The following is a 21,441-nucleotide window of genomic DNA, read 5'->3' as shown; positions in this document are numbered from 1 at the left end:
AACCATTACTCAGAGAAACCTACAGCAGAGTAGGTGAAAATTCCAGTCAATTCAGGTTTTAAAATGAATTCCTATGGAGAAGTGTAATGGCTGCTTTAAAGCTAGAATGTACAGTTGGCTGCTTGGACTGACCATATCAAAATTATAGTTTTAACCATGAGGCTATACAGTGTTTGCTTATATTGGGTTCTGATGGGGTACAACAGTTGAACTAAGCTCATGAGGCATTTAAGTTATATTCAAGAATCAATGGGTATATATACATTTAAGTCCAAAAATGAATGTAGCAACTGAGGATTCTAGCTTTAACATTTGACGGGACTTTAACTTAAATTAATATAACCCCCAGCCTTATATAATCATTTCATCACAGTTTGAGATTAACTACTTCTGTAAAGATTAGTAATATCCTGTTAAATATTATGCTATTATGTTAGTGGGTTCCTTTTCCAAAATGTTGCCCATTCAGTCACAAAATATATCTTCAGCCCACCCTTAAATTTGGCATGTTAGTAAAACATGAACACCACAAAAAAAGTAAATTGGGACAAAAATGTATTTTATTTTACTTATCATTTTGTGTTCCCTCTGAAGCACTTGCCCTAGGAGATCAAGTAATGAAGGAGAAAAAACCAAATACATTTAACTCAAGCACCTCCTTTCCCCACTCCTCTCAAAAACAAAGTACGTAAGCTCAATTCCAATCAACCCCTAGGCACTTCAAGTAGATCTGAAAGGATCAGATACTGCAGGTACAGTATACACAATTTGGTAGCAACTCCATCTGGCCCTCTGATACACCAATCCAATCCTTTTAGGTCTACAGAAGTGCCAAGCAGATATAATCTAGGGATCGATTTGAAATGTGAATATAGGTGTAGGACAAGACAGGTGCCCAGTCCAAGGCAGGTCCACACACATCCATTCTACTACACACAGAATGGGAACATGCCAACGCCAAAATTGAAAAGATGGGGGGATATTCTTTAACGCACTTTTCTACAAATAAACTTTTAGAAGAGATCTAGAGGAGTCTTTGAAAATAAGTAGAGAAGGCCAACCGTTTTCAGGTACAGTTGTAAGTATTCATTAGCAGGAAGGAAGTGAACCACTTCCAACCAATGAGAAACAGTGATTACGGATGGCATGAATTGAATACCGTATGACTAGGGCCAGGGGTTTCTCCCACCTATGACACCTGACTAGGAAATCCTTTGGCCCCTTGTTAAGAGTGTTTGTCAGGTCATGTCGTTATCAAAAACATCCTGGCCTTGACTAGGATTATGGACTATTACTTGATTAACAATTTCCAAGTTCGCAACTACAAGTATGGCAATATTTGCAAGGACTAAAACAAATCTAGTTTGTTTGTGACAAAGAACAAACTCTGGCCGACCAGTGTCAAGAATAAGGGTTATTGCACATTATTCAAACTGGAAAATAAGCTTTTGGAATTAGTCTTTCAGAAGAAATGTGAGCAACTAGTTGAGTTCATAACCAAGTGTGAATGTGTGAAGAAATGGGAAAAACATTGATTAGGTTGCAAGACAGGCATGGTATGCTTTGTCTTATGACTTGTTAGTCTGCTACAAATATACAACAGAACTAGCCAATTGATTCTAGACAAAACATTAAACTAAGAGAAAACAGGTGAAGGTGCAGTATTCACAAAACTTATATAAACTCCAGTGTCTGCTGGTTTTCACTAATCATTGGCAAATGACTGGTCAATTGATCAATTAAAGCTGATGATTGCAGTCACCTCACCTGGTTTCCTGTCTTAATCAAAACCTGATGAAAAGGTAGGATTAAGTTTGGGCCGAGTCCAAACTTAAGAAAATTCACAACTCAAACTTTCTCAACAAACATGCATTGATTATCAATGGAAGATTTTTTGAGGAAGTCTGAGTTGTGTGCCCTCATCTCAAGTTAGTATTATGCCAATAGAGACCAGAGGAGCGTTGACAATCTGAGCACCACTGAAGAGGACAGCCACTATGTGCAGAGCCACATACTGTATGGTCAACCAGCACTCCATCGGATCCACAGTTCCATAGCACAGAGACATTCACGAAAACAACAAACTTCATCCAGAACCATGAACAATATACATTTGTGAATTCCCGGTAGGCAGCTAACAACTGGCAGGGCGTACATAATGATCATTCAAAATCAATATTTACACCAAATCTAAAATAATTGTTTCTCCTTTTCAAAAAAAATTGCCTACTGGTATTTTTCTGCATTGTGGCGTTTTTAAAAATACCCCTCTACTGCCCAAAATATACAAAATAAAAGCCACCACTGCTTCTATTCAGACATTTTGCCAGTAGAAATAGCTGCTTCACATTATCCCTTAGCCTCTCTTGACTGAAAGGCGATCTGACTGAGAGCTGTCTCTTTAAGACAGAATCTCTGTGTTAGCCTCATACAGAGTAGACCAACAAAGTAGATCTACATGGTCTGGCCCCGGGTGAACCTGGAAACAAATTCAATTCAAAACAGATGTTTGGCAGTCAGTGGTAATCAAAGTGCCAGACAACATTGGGTGCAGTAAAAGTTACTTGCACATCTTCTTTCAACGAAACGCCTCTACCATGATTTTGTGAAACTGTGAATTACCATGGACAGAACATAACTTTATCGCACCTAAAAACTATGAAAGACAAATCAAATTTGGAGCCACTCTTTCTCTAAGTCCTTGCTTGAGTCCCCTAAAATCCTGTGACATAAGATAACAGAAATGATTAAATTAGTGAAAATGGCTGAATATGGCTGAGTGCCTGTGGATGATTTCATGGGGTCTCTGGATCGTTTGTTCTATCAGTTTCTGCCTCCTCCTCTCCTTTCCTGTGTTTCCTGTCATGTTTGTATTTGTCCACATAGGCTTTGACCAGGTTGGCCACTTTCACTGGGTTGATCTCTCCACTCTTACTGTGGCAGACCTGGAATCACAATGGGAAAACAAATGATATACAAATTAGAGAAGCAATTTACAAACAGTCAAATTATTTTATTTTTAATCCACTGTGAAACAAGGGCTGCATTCCAAACACTTAAAATACACACCCTATCCTCTCAGCCCTCAAATTAAGTGGACACTTCTGATGACGTATCATGACATCTGACGTGTTTACACTTGCAGGACAAGGGACGAGGGAGGAAGGAATGATTTTTAAAAGGACCACCCTTGCCCGGAAATTCGTCACTTGTTCATCCCTTGATGATTGTGTTTTCAGCCACCGGTAGCTTGTGGGTGCTTTATATGCGCTACAGTCAATTATGATTGCATGTCTACTTATATTAACTATTGAATTATTAATATACGCCTACTGTATGATAGCTAGCAAATGAATTAGCTAACTAATGTTAGCCTGCCTAGCTGGAACTGCTGAAGAAAAATGTTTTATTTCTACAATTTCCAAAACAAAAACATAATTATTTTTACTAGACGTGTTTGTGCCGTCATGTGCATTAGTAGCACAATTTCTAACCTTTTTACTTACACTTGTATGTTGACTTCTCCATATTGACATTGAGGTTTTAAGTTTTGGCTGACTTAGTAGATGTACAATCATCGCATAAGGCGAGGGTAAGTGGATGACGGTGTGTCTTTTATGAGTTTGAAACACAGCCACAGGCTGTCGTTCGTCATGTACTGCAAGAATTAGTGGAAGACTCAGTTGATTCTTGTAAATCTAAAGTCTCATATTGCACAGGTTGAGACAAGCCCCTACATCAACCAATGAAAGACACCGGATCTAAAGATTTACTCCCATGATAAACATCTTTGGTTTCATTATTATGTGCATGTTCTCCAGTTCCCGTAAAAATTCATTTTAATTCGGAATTGCATACCACATGACACAATTTGATCCAATTATCAGGTCTACCTTCTGGACAGCCTTGCGTACGATTTCCTTGTACTCGTCCTTCGTGATGTCTTTCTTCTGGTAGAAGGGTTTGATTGCCAGTTTCACCTCCTTTATGGCTCTCTCCTGCATGTGAAGCTTCTTTATGTACTGAGGATAGACATCGGTGATTAGTCAACATACACTACTACACTATGAAGGGGACTGGTCATTTGTTGTCAAGAAGCATATAAGGACATATATATATAGTGCATTCAGAAAGTATTCAGACCCCTTGACTTTTTCCAAATATTGTTACGTTACAGCCTTATTCTAAAATGGATTAAATTGTTTTTTCCTTCATCAATCTACACACAATACCCCATAATGACAAAGCAAAAAACAATGGACATTTCAATCAATTTTAGAATAAGGCTGTAACATAACAAAATGTGGAAAAGGTAAATGGGTGTGAATACTTTCTGAATCCACTGTATACACATAGATATCACCGAAGTGTGCATTGATACATTTGAAGACCATCATGGTCTTTCTCTCAGACTCACATTATCGTTTCTGGAAGCATCATCCTCTCCTAGGGCTTCATTGGGTTCCCCCTGCACAGGTTTGGAGAGCCCAACTTGTGGTAGGCTGTTGGAGCTGGAAAGTGCACTGGGGAGCACTAGAGACACACTGGCCCTCTTGGTGCTCTGAACCTTGGGGTCAGTGAGTGATGTATTACCCAAGGCGGCCTCCTATGGGTGGGAAGGTTAACTGACTATGGGTGAATCCCAATTTGAGATGTGTGTGCAAGTTAAATGTTCACATAAGAATTACAAAGATTTTAGGTGTTGGTAAATTACAGTACAATATTAACATTTTTATTTTAACTATTGTATTTCATGTTCTTAAGTCACAACAGCAATATTACCTAACTAAACTAAATTACAAGCATTTCGCTACACTCACATTAACATCTGCTAACCATGTGTATGTGACAAAAAAAACATTTATTTGATAATAAAATAAACATTGGCATAAATCTCAAACATCTATTGTCTCATCGAGACGTAGCAGGAAAAATGTTATTGTGCTGTTATTCCCAGCACATAAAAGCCTCTGACGTGTAACATTCCTCCGTTCTAAAGTTTCTATTTCCCAAGTAAGGCTTCTACTTTCATTTCACTGTGAAACGCTGCTTTATCAGTTTCAGTTTCAGTCACATGAGCTCTCAAAAGACCCATGTGATCGGCAATGGCTTTACGCTGACAGCCACAACAACTGCTCTCCGAGTAAAAGAAAAAACAGACTGCCACCCTGTGGCCTGTCAGGAGAGATGCATGTTAATTACAGAAACATTTTGTGCTGAATGTTTTGGAGCACTAAATCACAGATATCTGTAAAGATCAACAGTATGTCTACTTTATATTATTGATATGACCAGCCGGCAGTATGATGCTGTGACTAGGTGCCATTTCATAGTGAATTCCATACTGATTGATCATAACCAAAGTTCCCTCTAAACTAGACCCTAGACACGGAGAGAAGCACGATACTGAACTTCACTCAACTTTATAGTTTCCCTTTACTGTTGAAATTGTGATCAACTCAACGTAATATTAGCCACTTTCCTTGCAACATATCGAAACAAAACGATATATGCAAGAGATGTTGCTGTTCGCAGAACGCTTCGGAGTAGGTTTATATTGCGCAGCCTATTCTCTACAGTCTACACAGACCAGTGCTGCGGCATTACCAAGCAGAGCTGCAGTAGGCCTATATGCAACTAGGCCATTGCCACATATTGAGCTGTGCCATTTACATTGTACTGGACTGTTTTTACAGCTGTAGTCTTGAGTAGATGCGTTCGTTTTGAGATCAAAGTAAGAGCTGCATGCAGCCATGTATGCACATTTTGTTAATATCCTTTGTCAGTTAGTGAGTTATTAGCCCAGTTATATATTGCTGACTACAAGAACACAAAACGTGTACATTTCTAGACTTCTTTGAAAAGCGAGTTAAGTAAAGAGCTTTTTTTTGGTCTTAAAGGGCCGTTGTATTTTGAGACAGCCAAATAGCCAATAGGCAGAGGGTAGCATAATGTGTCTGATTCTCTGTAATAATGGTATGGAAATAATAATACATTTTATTTTGTAAAGTGGTTTTCTGCATCAAACAACAACATTTTCAGTCACCTCCTTGTCTGAAGGACAAGTGGATAAATAGGTTAGTGTCCAGCCATGCATGTTTTTTTCTAAAGTCTCATGGAATGTAGGCCTACATTGTAGGCTGAATGATAGAACAGCTATTTCCATGTTAAAATGGGATGCATTTTGTCCATTGTTTTTGATGGTAGGCCACTCTGGTAGACATACATTATCATCAAAAAGCCACAGTAGCCTACTTGACCAGTATAAAAACAAAATTAAAGCGGGTACAGCCTCAGTGTTCACAGTAAACACGCGCTGGAAGTTGCACAGAATTTGAACTCAGTAGACCTGAAATTTTCTCAGTGTCAAAAAAAAAGAAGAGGGAAAACATTGATCATATCTACACTGAACAAAAATATAAACGCAACGTGCAACAATTTCAAAGAGTTTACTGAGTTACAGTTCAAATAAGGAAATCAGTCAATTCAAATAAATACATTTCACATGACTGAGCTGGGGTGCAGCCATGGGCCCACCCACTTGGCAGCCAGGCCCACACACTGGGGAGCCAGGCCCAGCCAATCAGAATTCGAGACATCTGTGGCAAAACTGTGTGACAAAATAGCACATTTAAAGTGGCCTTTTATTGCCCCCAGCACAAGGTGCACCTGTGTAATGATCATGCTGTTTAATCAGTTTAATCAGCTATGATATGCCACACCTTGGATGGATTATCTTGGCAAAAGATAAATGCTCACAAAACAGGGATGTAAACAAATTTGTGCACAACATTTGAGAGGAATAAGCTTTTTGTGAGTACGACATTTCTGGGATTTTTAGTTCCGCTCATGAAACCAACACTTTACATGTTGCGTTTATATTTTTGTTCAGTGCAGATATTAGCAGGAAAGAAAGGCAGCATACAGCAGTACAGGCCTGAAGCACAAAATAGTTATCTAGGTGAGTAGGCACGAATGCATCTATGTTTCTGAGAAGTAAGGAAGAGGTGTGACGAGGTGGCTGAGCCATACCTGATTGGAAGCCTGGGCGGAGGAGGCAGGTCTGCGAGCTCCCTCCTGTTTGAGCTTCAGTTTGTAGAGGGCCAGCTCTGAGACAGAGAAAACACACACCCTATGACCCTCTCTGTGTTATGTTAATTAGAGGTAGTTTCTGAACCGGAGTCAAACAGCTGACTAGAAAAACATTAAAGGGCTCTGATTGGGTCAATCCAGATTGTGGTAGGCTAAAATTGTATACAAAATTAATTACGTTTCTTTGTCATATGCACAGGAACACTTGGTGTACACAGTACAATGACATGCTTACATGGAGGTTCACCTCTCAACAACGCAACAACAATAATAGAAAAGGTAGAATATTTGAAAATGTACAATAATACTCACTACTACCAGTCTTCTCTGGCTGTGGTCCATCTGGTTCCTGTAGGTTCCAGGTGACTCTCTTCGCCGAGGGTTTGGCTTTAACACCTGGCGTGACTGTCTTCACCTCTTCGCCCTCCTTCGCCTCTTTAACCTCAGCCTCCCCTTTCTCTCCTCCTGGCTCTGCTTTCTCACTCTTCACATAGTCCAGACTGTCCAGCATCATGTCCACGTCCATGTCATCAAGTTCATAGTCGGAATGCTCCTCTACTTCTTCCTTCACTGGGATGGTTTGGACAGATGGAGGGGTCTCTGTGAGGGCCTTTGGTACTAGAGGCAGGGATGGGGCCACCTGCTGGCCGGCTGTAGTCACTGCAGCCTGAGAAGGAGCAGGGACAGGGTTGGTGCGGAGTGTTGAGAAGCTGGGGCTGGGTTGGCCTGTGGGGGGAACAGTGATGATGGAGGTCAGTTGTTGAGGCAGCTCAGGCCAGATGGGCTCAGTCTTGGTTTCCTTTAATACCTGGTCTTTTTGTTCGGTTATGTCTGAGGTGGGGAGGGCGCACACCTCATTTATGGAGGGGGGAGGTTTTTCCTTTTTGATCTCCTTGTGCTCTTGCAAGTCCTTGAACTCGCTGAACATTGACAGAGGTTTTTCTTCCTTGATTGGTTTACTATCCAGTGATTCTTCAAACATATCAAAGGCAGGCAGTATCTCTTTTTTGATTTCTTTGAGCAGCTTCGACTCCTTGAGCAGTTTTGCTGAGAGAGAGGCGTGCTTCTCTGTTCTAAATTCATTGCCGTCACTCTCCTTTTTCACCTGGCAGACAGAGAGGACAGAGTGAGGTTTGAGTCCTGAAGAAGAAGGCATCTCTTGTTTGATCTCTCGCTCTTTTCTGTCTTCTTCAGCCTCTCTCTCCTCTTTCAGAGTAAGCACTTTCTCTTTTATCTTTTCTTTCTGTTCTTCTAGCTCTTTGGAGGAGGTGGTTGAGAAAGACCCTGGTCTGTGTGTTCCCTGTGACGACCCCTCTTCTTTTCTCCTCTCTCTGGACCGCGACCTGGACCTCGGCCTCTTCTTGTCTTTTGACCGCACCTCAAACCTGTTTTTTGACCCAGAGGATGATGGTTGTGATCGTGAGTGGTCTTTCCTCCTCTCCCTGGACCTGGACCGCGAGCGAGACTGCGAGTGACCTCGCTTCTTGGCATTTGATGGCCGACCCTTCTCTCTCTCACTTCCTCTGCTGTCGTTCCTCTCCCTGCTCCCCATCTTCTGCTTCCTACTCTGGGACCGCTCTCTGCTGCTGGAGCCGGACCCTGACCTCGACCTAAATCAAAATAATAATATGAGTTATTATAATAACAGTATATACTAGAATACATTTCATAATTTATTATATTATTATTAAAAGCCCACAAAATCACTGCACACAGAATTTACATTATCACAGAATTACATTAGTACCTGGAGCGCCTCCTGTCTTTGGAGAGCGAGCATGACCGTCTCTTCTTCTTGCGAGACCTCTCAGAGGTCTCAGAAGTGGAGCTGTCTGATGGAGAACAAAGCAGTCTCCTCTCCCTCGATTCTGAACGCCTGGACCTTCTCTCACCCCCCTCTTCTCCTCTCTTACCCTCCTTGTCTCCCCTCTTCCTCCCTTGCTGCTCCGGGGCCTTGTCTCCTCTTCTCCTGCCTGCCTCCGGGCTGTTTGAGGTGGACCCCCGTTCCGTGGAAGACTCCCCACCTTTGGATGTTTTCCTCCCATGGCCTGAGGGCCTGGAGTTTGATTTAGACCTGGACAGGGACTTGGGGGGGCTGTCCTGGGGCTCTGACTTGATCTCGGTCTTCACCATCTTGTTGCTGTGGTGGCTGGAAGCTGAGCTGGATGAGAAATGATCAGTCTTCTGGCTCTGGGGCTCTCGATTCTTGCCCCCTTGTTCTTTCCTCTCCTTCTTCCCAGGGACATGGCTCTGGGACAGGGGTGTGCTGGTGCCAGTCATCCCAGACCTGGGTGCGTTGTGTGGGCCGTGACCAGGCTTTGCCGTGTCTGCCTCGCTCTTCACATCCAGAACTTCTCCTGAGCCCTCATCCCTCTCCAGTGACACCCTATTTTCCAGTGCCTCAGCTTTCACCTGGTAGATGGTACATTCCTTGTGCGCCATGGATAGTTTCCCCCCAGCATGGCTCTCTCCTTCACTTTCTGAGGCGTTGGAGTCTGAGCCTGTTGGGTGGAAGGGGTCGTATATATCCCCCTCCTCCTCTTTGACCTGTGTGTGTGAGGTGGCCAGGGGCCTCTGTTTGCTGCTGCGCTCCTCTCTTCTCCTCTTCACCGCCTCTTCTTCCGTGGACAGTGGTTCTTGACTGTTGCCGGTGGCAAACATTGCTGAGGCGTTGTTAAGCTGTCGGGCGTGCCACGCATTCCCACTGGCATTGATCCGGAAGCACACTGTGGATGCCAATGCCGGGTTGGCTGGGGAATCAGAGGAAGAGGAAAAGGAGCTGGAGAAGGCAGACGAAGAGCCTGCTTGCTCTGGTCTCTGTCTCTGTGTCTGGCCCTCTGTCCTGCCCTGCTGCTGCTGATCCACCCTTGGCTGCCTACCCCTGTTCCCACCCAGGCTGTTCACACAGGCCTCAGGGAAGCCATTACCATTAGCACGGCTACTACTACCCCCCCTACTGACACTGCCATTCGTTAGCCCACCACTCTCCCGTTTTATCTTTGGTATCCTGGGAAGCACCGATACTGGTGCTTCCCATACTGGTTTAGGGGCAGCCTTCTTAGCCTGGGGCTGTGGTGGCACGGTCTCCCTCCCTCTAGACCGAGAGTCTGGGGTAGGAGTGGTGGTAGAGGTGGCTTCCCTCTGGGTCCTATGGGGAAGTTGTACACCAGTGGCCCCCCAGTGGCTCTGTCCAAGACTTGGGCTGGGTCTGGGAGGCGGGGAAGTCTGGCTGTGGCTGGCCGGGCAAGGGGATGGGGGGGTGAGAGGGGACGAGCAGGGCCCTGGGGAGCTGAGGGAGGGCCTGTTCAGGGGGCTACAGGAGGGTCCCACCCCCAGGTCTCCGTTAGTGGGAAGAGAGAGGGAGCTGACTGCTTCTGGGTTAGGGGACATCCCTGAGTGGTTCTGGGCTACTGATTCACCAGAGCTGCTGCTCCTACTGCTGCCCAGCCTGGACGAAGATGACACACCACCCACTACAATACAAACACAAGACATCCATTTACTAACCCTTATTCTGCTGTTTAACACAGAATCCAACATGAATGATAGACAATAATAGACAAGCAATAATGAATGATAGACAAGCAATAAAACTAGGGCTGTCCCCAACTATAAAAAAAATATTGGTCGACGAGTGTTGTCCTGTTCCTGTCGAAATGTTTAAACTTATTTTTCCATAAATAGACAGACCCCACCCCCCATGTGTTTGAATAAAACCAACTATATATGCACTGAGCTTGTCTGATGCTTTAAGCACACGGTTTGATTAAATAATTAAGACACACAAATTACTCAAGAAAGAACCCAATGGTCACGTGGTTAAAAAAAAGTGACAGTGTGCCTGTGTGACTGGCGCACGTTGTCTCCATCTCCTCCCTACTGCAGCGAAAAAGCACCACAGCATTTTAGTTTCTAACTGAAAAGTTCTGTTACCTACAGTTGAAGTCGGAAGTTTACATACTCTTAGGTCGGAGTCGTTGAAAAATGAGTTTTAAATCACTCCACAAATTTCTTGTTAACAAACTATAGTTTTGGCAAGTCGGTTAGGACATCTACTTTGTGCATGACAAGTACTTTTTCCAACAATTGTTTACGGACAGATTATTTCACTTAATCACAATTCCAGTGGGTCAGAAGTTCACATACACTAAGTTGACTGTGCCTTTAAACAGCTTGGAAAATTCCAGAAAATGATGTCATGGCTTTAGAAGCTTCTGATAGGCTAATTGACAACATTTGAATCAATTGAAGGTGTACCTGTGGATGTATTTCAAGGCCTACCTTCAAACTCAGTGCCTCTTTGCTTGACATCATGTGAAAATCAAAAGAAATCAGCCAAGACATCAGAATTTTTTTTGTAGAACACAAGTCTGGTTCATCTTTGGGAGCAATTTCCAAATGCCTGAAGGTACCACGTTCATCTGTACAAACAATAGTACGCAAGTTTAAACACCACAGGACCACGCAGCCATCATACCGCTCAGGAAGGAGACGCGTTCTGTTTCCTAGAGATTAACGTATTTTGGTGCGAAAAGTGCAAATCAATCCCAGAACAGCAGCAAAGGACGTTGTGAAGATGCTGGAGGAAACAGGTACAAAAGTATCTATATCCACAGTAAAACGAGTCATATATATCGACATAACCTGAAAGGCCGCTCAGCAAGGCAGAAGCCACTGCTCCAAATCCACCATAAAAAAAACAGACTACGGTTTGAAACTGCACATGGGGACAAAGATAGTACTTTTTGGAGAAATGTCCTCTGGTCTGATGAAACAAACATAGAACTGTTTGGCCATAATGACCATTGTTATGTTAGGAGGAAAAAAGGTGAGGCTTGCAAGCCAAAGAACACCATCCCAACCGTGAAGCATGGGGGTGGCAGCATCATGTTGTGGGGGTGCTTTGCTGCAGGAGGGACTGGTGCACTTCACAAAGATGGCATCATGAGGCAGAAAAATTATGTGGATATATTGAAGCAACATCTCATGACATCAGTCAGGAAGTTAAAGCTTGGTCGCAAACGGGTCTTCCAAATGGACAATGACCTCAAGCATACTTCCAAAGTTGTGGAAAAATGGTTTAAGGACAACAAAGTCAAGGTATTGGAGTGGCCATCACAAAGCCCTGACCTCAATCCTATAGAAAACTTGTGGGCAGAACTGAAAAGCTGTGTGTGAGCAAGGAGGCCTACAAGCCTGACTCAGTTACATCAGCTCTGTCAGGAGGAATGGGCCAAAACTTATTGTGGGAGGCTTGTGGAAGGCTACCCGAAACATTTGACCCAAGTTAAACAATTTGATGGCAATGCTACCAAATACTAATTGAGTGTATGTAAACTTCTGACCCACTGGGAATGTGATGAAAGGAATAAAAGCTGAAATAAATCACTCTTCTATTATTCTGACATTTCACATTTTTTAAATAAAGTGGTGATCCTAACTGACCTAAGACAGGGAATTCTTAATGGATTAAATGTCAGGAATTGAAAAACTGAGTTTAAATGTATTTGGCTAAGGTGTATGTAAACTTCCGTCTTCAACTGTATACATACAAAAAAATATGGGGGATTGGAAATGATGCAGACAATTACATTGATGGAAGCAACAATCTATCCGCAATATTAAAGTTGATCCACCCACTAAAATGTTTTATTTTTTTAAACCTCAGCAACGAAGTGGTAGGCCACACAATCTCGCAGAACGGGACCACGAGTGCTGAAGCACCTAAAAATCGTCTGTCCTCGGTTGCAACACTCACTACAGAGTTCCAAAATGCCTCTGGATGCAACGTCATCACAATAACTGTTCGTCTGGAGGTTCATGAAATGGGTTTCCATGGCCGAGCAGCCGCACACCAGCCTAAGATCTGGAGCAGTGGAAACGCGTTCTTTGGAGTGATGAATGCTTCACCGTCTGGCAGTCCAACGGACGAATCTGGGTTTGGCGGATGCTAAGAGAACGCTACCTGCCCCAATGCATAGTCATAACTGTAAAGTTTGGTATAGGAGGAATAATGGTCTGGGGCTGTTTTTCATGGTTCGGGTTAGGCCCCTTAGTTCCAGTGAAGGGAAATCTTAACGCTACGCTACAATGACACACTCAACAATTCTATACTTCCAACTTTGTTGGAACTTTTGGGGAAGGCCCTTTTTCTGTTTCAGCATGACAATGTTACCGTGCACAAAGTAAGGCTCATACAGAAAGGGTTTGTGAGATCGGTGTGGAAGAACTTGAGTGGCCTGCACAGAGCCCTGACCTAAACCCCATCGAACACCTTTGGGATGAATTGGAATACCTACTGCTAGCCAGGCCTAATTGCCGAACATCAGTGCCCGACCTCACTAATGCTCGTGGCTGAATGGAAGCAAGTCCCTGCAGCAATGTTCCAACATCTAGTGGAAAGCCCTCCCAGAAGAGTGGAGGCTGTTATAGCAGCAAAGGGGGACCAACTCCATATTAATGCCCATGATTTTGGAATGAGCAGGTGTCAACATACCTTTGGTCATGTAGTGTATATATGGATGATTAATAAAGCCAGGCACATTTAACTGTTAGATTATTGATTATAGACCTAATTAAGTTGGTTTGCCCTCTCCTCAATTTGCTTAGACAATCAGGCTAAGCCCTATTCGCAATGGGACTAGTATTAATAGAGAACGTTGGTTATGTAATTATTACCCCAGAATATCCATTATTCCAGAGGACGATTCGGATGGGATTTGTTCTTTCTAAACTGCCCCATGTAATTACTTTTTCCAATAAAATGACAGTTATGACGGAAGCCTGGAGGTGTTTTTCTAGACGTGAAGATATTTCAACAAGTCGAGACGATAACAGGTTACACTGATAACTCCAGCTTGGCTCCTAAGTTCCTAAACCATACCAAACCATCTTTGGTATAGTGTTGCCATAATATTTTAATTGAGGAAGTGTGATCGTAGGATATTTTAGCGATCTGCAGTAGACGTCCTAAATGCCCCACAGCCTTCAGACGTGAGCTAAACAGTGCACTTGCACTTGAGATGCATTTTAAGGCTATGGATGCGAAGGTGAACTTTTAGGTCACGTTTAGGTCAGTTGTATGCTGCTTTAAGATCTATTAACAGCAAGGGTTACATTGAATAGGTGTAATATTTTTTACTGGTGCATTTGGCAATATGCTATTCATATGCACAAAACATATGAACAAAAGCAATCACTGTGAAAGTTGATGCATGTAGGCCCTTCATATATATATACACATGCTATGCGCAGCACTTCGTTCAATTTATCGAATCAGTTATTGTTTTCTTGCTCAAACCGTGAGCAACACCTGTCAAACTAGATGTAGATTATTCTGGCTGGAATTGTTACTCTCCTGCCATATACAAATTACTGACATGGCAGATTCAGACAGGACTAAAATGACAGATGTGGTGTTGTGCTTGTGCACATAATTACATTACCCGACCAGCCCCAGTAAAACTAATCCTGTCTGAATAGGGTTTAAGACAAGGGCTGTTTCCTCGTCTCTGCTGCTGCTGCCTCCCCCGCATTGTTCTCAATCCCAATATGCTGGTTCATTTTGCTGTTATGCACAGAGCAACATAGGGAAAGGCGCCAGTTCTACGGCACGCTGAAGATGATGTTTCAGTACTGTGGACAGCGACCATATCCATAAAATAATATTACATTTATTAGTGTTGCACCATTCTTTTTACATAATATAACCATATTGAATTTCAGTGTCATGTCTTAGAGTGATGGACTATACCATCCACGTGGCCTCCGCAATGGATTAGTCCATTGAGACAGGTACGAATCAGAGTGCGACTGCTCGACTAAAGAAATCTTGGTCGACCAACAACCTATTGACCAAACAATCGACCAGTCAACTAAATGAGGTCAGCCCTAAATAAGATGTTCACTAGTTCTTGAATAGCCAGGTATTAGATACGGAAAACAAAAAAATAGCAGAAAAAAAGAGAAAGGACAAGGGATTGAACTGAAGAAAGGAAGAAACCCTAGCAGCCCACCTGGTTTGGTAGCCTTGAGGGATCCGTCTCTGTTGATGACCACGTCTGAGCTGTCCATCAGCAGCATGCTCTGTCCTGATAGGATGCTGCCCAGAAGGTCAGGCACTGGGGCCAACGCCGCCACCTGGGGCAGGCTTGGGCCCCGCCTACAACACCATGGCAACCACAGGTCACACATGTACCATATTGAAGGACGTAACAACATAATGTGACAACATAACATGGGAGGAGATGAGAAGGGGTACCTGGAGAGGCCAGCAGTGATTGGTCGGGCCACAGGCTGGTGCGAGCGGAGGGCAGAGCGAGATAAGCCATGCCTCTTAGCCTCCAGCAGTGATGTCATGGCCGAGGCATGCTCTTCCTCCTCTTCATTCCTGGGGTGGGATCAACAACCAATCAACATTCAAGAACAGGGTTTGAGTGCATTCCACAATTGCTTGTTATTTTCCGAGTTTCTTTTTCTTTTTTAATTCATGGTTTTGTTAAAAATTATTGTTGTATATATGTTCAGTGTTGTTCTGACATTAGCTGGGGATTTCCACTTCCTGGTTGAATAAAGTACTATGTTATCTTATGGTTGTGAGTTGTGCCTGTCAGTGAAGGGGTCCAAGTCAAAGGGGTCTCCATAGACAGAGAGCGAAGCAGCTCCTATGTCAGCTCTCATACTGCCCAGAGTGGTTTCTGTAGGCCGGTACACAGAGGGAAGGGATGAGCCCCATTTGGGCTTCCCTATCCCCAGGTTATGGGCTATACGACCACGAGATGTAGGCTCCTTCTTCACCACCTAGAAACACACACGCAAATACACACAGCCAGACTGAACATGAGCACTCCTATCAATCTGTTTTAGGTACTATACTTTTCCTGCTATACATGTTAAAAATGTAAAGTCTCACCATTTTCCTTCTGGACTTGGACCTCCTCACTCTCCGTTTCCTCCTCTTCCCCCCAGTGCCTGCAGCTTTGCCCTTCTCACCCGATGACCTCTTACTACTGCCTTTCCTGCGCTTCACTGTGGGCACAGAGCAAATGCATCTATTTTAACAACCCAGATAGGCTGTGTATGTGTATGTGTGTGTGTGAGAGAGTGCGTGTGTTCACCTGTCCTGCGTCGTCGGCTGGATGGAGCACGGGGTGTGAGGTCCCGTATGTACACGGCTGTGTTGAGTCCTGCCACTACTGCGTTGATAGTGTCATCCAGCCAGGTGGACTGTGGCATCAGAAAACTGGGGGCAATCTGAGACCAAAGGTATAATGCATCACTCTACTGATTCTCGGTTGTCTATTTTGTCTATAGACAGGCTTTACTTGACATGAACTTCACAGCAGTCTGATGAGAGGCAGCCTGCAGCGTCACTATGAAGAGCCACCTCTCTCTCTGACTCTCTATTCTATTCCTGCATGTCAAATGTTACTTGGTGCAAGTAGCGCATTCAAACGAGACAAAATAACAGTCGTCATTCATCAAATGTTATGTAATACAATACTACATAGAAATACCCACCATACACATTTCAACCCATGAGGGAAAACATCATTTTTCATTCTGTATGTACATTATCATGCTGCTCAATAAACAATATTTGCTTACAGCGTTCATATCAATACTGCATATCAGTACTACAGAGTACGGGATGCTGACACTAGTGGTGAGTAGCGGAGTGAGGGAGAACAAAGAAGCCAGTAGGAAGCAACACGCCTCATGCCAAACCTGTGCAGTGCGTGCCTGGGTGATGCGGTGGCGGTTGACACTGGCGCGGACCCTCTCGCTTTGCTGGGTGCGGGCGATGGCCCGGGTGGGGCCCGTTGTGCGGGGGCGGGAGCGACTGGTTGTGGGACGGGCGCTGCTCAGACTCTCCACGTCGCTCAGTTCCTCTGAACCCCCTGAGGAGCAGGAACATTGATGAGCTCTGGGATCTTGGTAAAAGGACTGACCTGTACTGCACAATACCTGTTCTCAGGCTTTATACAAAGAGTATTGTCAACTTTTTTTCCTCAGAGGAAGACGTAATGACTCAATAGTACTGATTACTTGAATGGCGGTTGTTGGCTTGACACTCTGGGCAGAACCATTCCTCCACAGGGACAGCGTCTAGCGGGGGGGTCAGGCACTCCATGTGGTACCTTCCCATGGAGCACAGACATGATGGGTTAGAGATTAGGGGTTAACATGGACATGATCAGATCCTAAAAAAAACAGGGGCAAAAGGGTTCATTTTAATGACCAGATGGATGTATTCTGATTTGCCGATGTCATACAATCAGGAATTCATCATGAAAAATCCAAGAAAGATCAGGTGGTGTGTGTAGCTTGTGTCTCACCCTGCATCACAGCCGTCACAGAGCAGCAGTCGGTCTTCACGGTCGCTCCCCCCACACACCTCACAGCTGGTCTGTTCCAGCTCCAGGTCTATCACCTCCTCCTGGCCCTCCTTCACTGGCTTCTGCACTGTGATCTGCACTCAACCATCACCACACGCACATAGAGCAATGAGAGGAAGGTGACTGTCTGCAGCTCCCATGCAGGATCCATATTTGGATACACAATGTTTGGACCATAATGTTCTTTGCCACAAAATAAATCAAATACCCTTCATGAGAAATGCACATGCCATCTGTAGTAGCTCAAAGACATCCCCACCCCAACACATTCACAACATGAAATCATTGTCAAAGGCAAATATAAGACTTATATTCAACTACAGAAAGTCTGAACTTTAACTCACCATTTTCTGCACTTTCCCACCATAACATTTTCTCAGGTAGATGTTATTGAAGACTATTCTATCCACAGGACAGGAGTTTGCATTCTGAGGGAAGAACAAAAACACGCTTGGAAGCACAACATTTGGACACACTTTAACATATCATGATTGTCTGACTTAACAAAACCTTAGTTTATAGGTTTGAAAGTTAAAGCTGAGATGTGGTGACTCTTGTCCATAGTCATCAATTTGACAGGTTAATGTCTTCTAGTTCTTACAACAATATCATAATTTTGAGTCTGTACGAAGACTGAAGTTGGTAAAAGGCTTTGACCCCTTGACCCGTCTTCTTGCCCCCTCTGATGTCACCCACCTACCTTGGACCACTCAAGGATGCAGTCGAGGCAGAAGTAGTGTTTGCAGCTCTCTGGTGTGGCCACAGGCTGGCTGTGGAAAGAATTGAGGCAGATGGGACATTTCTCTGTGTCCTCATCTGAGCTCAGGCCTGCCAAGTCAGCAGACACTCCCCCCACTGCACCCTCCACCTCCTTCACAGCATCCTCCTCTTCATCATCTGAGAAACAAGTATGTTGTATGATCAGAGGTTATGAAACTCAAGTGGTAGGTTTATAAAAAGATACTAAAAGTGTATCATGAACCATTACCGATTCTTTCCTATGAATACAGTGGCCTACTCCATAACCTCTCACCATCACTATCATCCTCCTCATCTTCTTCTCCATCGAGGTGTTCTTCCTCACCACTGTCAGAAGCTCCCTCCTCAGATTCCTCCCCACCATCATCTGAGTCTTCATCTGGATGTTGATAAAGAAAAGTGGATGTACAGCCTTACAAAGTTAGCTCTCATATTCTTTCCAATAGTACTAAGATTCACTCATTAGGCTATTCATAAAATGTGGGGAAACGAGCCCATACCTGAGATTGCCCACAATGCTGGCCTTTTCCCTTTTCCGTGGGTAGCATTCCGGTTGATCAGCTCATCCTGGCTGTCCTCTTCGTCCATGGCTGAACATCAGAGAGCCTCCAGCACCAATATCTTGCTAAATCCCAAAGGCTCTGCTTAAGTGAGACTTATGAATTGTCAGTAGCTGGAAAATACATGACATTTAAATGAGTGCCACAGCTCTTCACCTGGTCCACCCGCAAACAAAGCTTTCCTGTGTACTCAGTATTGACACCTGCTACAAACAAGGACGCTTGTAGAAATATCAGATTAGCACTTCATTAAATAGCGGTATGTGAAGGAGGTATATGAAAATCAGCTAGCATGTCACAAGTCAAGTGCTACTTGAAGTGGACAGCTAGTTAGTCCATTGATAAGAGATTTAACACAAAGGTTAAAGTCTGCCAGCCATAAATAACAAGCAGACTGACAAACGAGGTAAAAATGTATACCAAGTTCTCGTTTTCAAGATTATAGTAACTGTTTAGCTTAACTAGCTAACAACTGTTGCTGCTTCAGTTTCCTCAACAACAAACACGCTGCGCGACTGTGGTGGTGCGCTGCTGTGCATACATGCTGGCTAAAAGAGTTGCCTGTTGTTACTAGGTAAACTTAAATACGCTTCGTTACCTAACTACTTACCTTATTGCAAATAAAACGTGCAATTTATGGAATATTCTTAGCTAGCTATGCAACACTAGCGAGCAATGCATGTTAGCTAGATATCCGCATTGTTTTGGAGAATAACCTGCTAACGTTAGCCTGCTAGCTAACGTTACCATTATTAGCTTGAGTCTAAATATAACTTGCAAGCTCGTTATCTTCGGTGCATGTGACATTCTTATGCTATAATGTTGGTACATTAACAATTTCTCATTATTTAGGCATACTGGGGCGGCAGGTAGCCTAGTGGTTAGAGCGTGGGCCAGTAACATGAAGGTTGCTTTGATCGAATCCCCTAACTGACAAGATAAAAATGTGTTGTTCTATAGCTGAACAAGTCAATTAACCCACTGTTCCTAGGCCGTCATTGTAAATAAGATTTAGTTCTTAACTGACTTGCCTAGTTAAATAAAAAAATAAAAAATACTTCGAACATGCAAAGTGTGTTTACACCTACCCTAAACAGTTGTGAGTGACATGTTTGGCGTAATTTCTCAGTCCACGATTTTTCTTGAGTGACATCGCTGGCTGGAGTGACGGAAATGGCCGAACGCACTCTTCTTCTTCTTTGGGATTGGGCTGGTGGATCGCATACACCACCACCTACTGTACTGGAGTGTGAGGCCAATCACAGCCTACCTACATTAAATTATCTTCATTATTTCTGTTCCTCTAAGGAAGTGAAATAGAGCCCTAGACAACACTTCCCTCCCCTTTCCTCCCCTCACTACACCACCCAAACCCCTAACCCTTTCACATCATCTCTCCCTATCACACAGTTCACAAAATGTCAACACATGCTCCACCTTTTCCTCTGATAAACACTCATCACACAGACTTGTAGAGTGGCAGACTAATCTAGGTTGGATAGGTGAAAGCATCTTCGTCAGATAACGCAGGTTTGGTTGAAACTATTTTATACAGATGTCCCTTTCTTCCAAGCCTAGATGAAGAAGATTAGGAAGTAGATCAGGCCAATTAGATTTAGGATTCACCCCTAGGTTTTTCCCCAGTCTTTTGACAATTTCAAACTGCAGTGACTAAGCTCACTGACATAGCACACACCCCTGCAGCCACCGCAAGGGAATGTCATAAACCATTTATTTTTTGAATGACAGGAAATTAGCTTTAAACTGATTTTTTTTCTCACAACCTCATGGCAAAATGTGTGGAATAGCAGGAGATTAGCTATAAAACTGCCATTTTTTTTCAAGGGAATGTCATAAACCATGTATTTTTTGAATGACAGGAAATTAGCTTTAAACTGATTTTTTTTCTCACAACATCATGGCAAAATGTGTAGAATAGCAGGAGATTAGCTATAAAACTGCCATTTTTTTGCTCTCTGCCGCATAGAAAAAAATGCTTTATTAAAAAATGTTTAGTTGGGTGGGGGGGGGGGGCGTCTTGTTCGTACCTTCCGGGGCCCTGAGAAACTGCGCTATGCCACTACCTATGCTAACCATTATGCTGCCTATTAGGCTAGCTAATTTTCGGTTACCCATGCAAAGTCATCCAATCGTACAACTGTACTTACTGTAGGCTGTGTGTAGCCGGACTGATCATAATAATGGGCATTCCGGTTGCCTATATACTATGTGGCTCTGCCGCTCTCTGCTGGTTGAAGTAAAAATGACGTATTACCTGGACGGGCCTGTTACATAATAGGCTAAAGCGTAAGACATTCCTGCTTAATTGTTGCTTTGTATCGTGTAATAATTTGTCCCTGTATCCGATTGTATCCAATCAAGTAAATTGTATGGTCTGGCATTTTCGACCAGACAATATTATGTTCCTTTGATGTTGATAGCTTTGGCTTCGACTTCAAACAGGTCACTTGGTAATGTTATTGAACCCGCGCGCCAGTATCAATAAGGCTTCAGACACACAGAGCACTGTTTAAATATGTTTTTATATACACCGAGGCGGAAAAAAATGATTGTTTGACACTAGCCAATCCGTCGCGGTCAAAAGTTCAAATTTTGAACAGTTTTACTCATAG

The 21,441-nt window shown here is 43.4% G+C and overlaps 1 protein-coding gene across 3 annotated transcripts; it reads right to left on the bottom strand.

Annotated features, from left to right (window-relative positions):
• Nucleotides 1-538: 538 nt before the first annotated feature.
• On the bottom strand, nucleotides 539-20,031 carry phrf1 (PHD and ring finger domains 1). Of its 3 annotated transcripts, none has more exons than XM_036976964.1 (19): nucleotides 19,897-20,031; nucleotides 18,749-18,921; nucleotides 18,521-18,627; nucleotides 18,190-18,387; nucleotides 17,834-17,917; nucleotides 17,430-17,563; nucleotides 17,140-17,231; nucleotides 16,819-16,991; nucleotides 16,209-16,344; nucleotides 16,004-16,119; nucleotides 15,698-15,891; nucleotides 15,353-15,481; nucleotides 15,108-15,253; nucleotides 8,840-10,565; nucleotides 7,405-8,702; nucleotides 7,033-7,109; nucleotides 4,418-4,567; nucleotides 3,894-4,022; nucleotides 539-2,945 (listed from the first exon to the last, which is right to left on the bottom strand). In XM_036976964.1, the coding sequence occupies exons 2-19, from the start codon at nucleotides 18,834-18,836 to the stop codon at nucleotides 2,796-2,798; spliced, it is 5,127 nt and encodes a 1,708-aa protein (XP_036832859.1). In that variant the 5' UTR covers nucleotides 18,837-18,921; nucleotides 19,897-20,031; the 3' UTR covers nucleotides 539-2,795. The 3 variants fall into 3 exon arrangements, with proteins under 3 accessions (XP_036832859.1, XP_036832856.1, XP_021456146.2); XM_036976961.1 differs by having other exon boundaries at nucleotides 4,418-4,606; nucleotides 16,834-16,991; XM_021600471.2 differs by having other exon boundaries at nucleotides 4,418-4,606; nucleotides 18,190-18,386; nucleotides 18,523-18,627.
• Between the last annotated feature and the right edge of the window lie 1,410 nt (nucleotides 20,032-21,441).

The sequence above is a fragment of the Oncorhynchus mykiss genome, chromosome 1 (genome assembly GCF_013265735.2).
Source record: "Oncorhynchus mykiss isolate Arlee chromosome 1, USDA_OmykA_1.1, whole genome shotgun sequence".
In the NCBI taxonomy this organism is placed as follows: Eukaryota; Metazoa; Chordata; class Actinopteri; order Salmoniformes; family Salmonidae; genus Oncorhynchus; species Oncorhynchus mykiss.
Note: the sequence above shows the minus strand (reverse complement) of the source record. Positions and strands in the feature narration are given on the sequence as shown.

Excerpts from the sequence above, each read along its gene's own strand:
- phrf1 (XM_021600471.2), bottom strand. The coding sequence starts at position 18,836 with ATGGACGAAGAGGACAGCCAGGATGAGCTGATCAACCGGAATGCTACC. Across the intron at positions 10,566-15,107 it reads CCTCAAGGCTACCAAACCAG|TGGGTGGTGTGTCATCTTCG; the intron begins GTGGGCTGCTAG and ends TTTGTATTGTAG. Across the intron at positions 4,607-7,032 it reads CCGCCCAGGCTTCCAATCAG|GAGGCCGCCTTGGGTAATAC; the intron begins GTATGGCTCAGC and ends TCCCACCCATAG.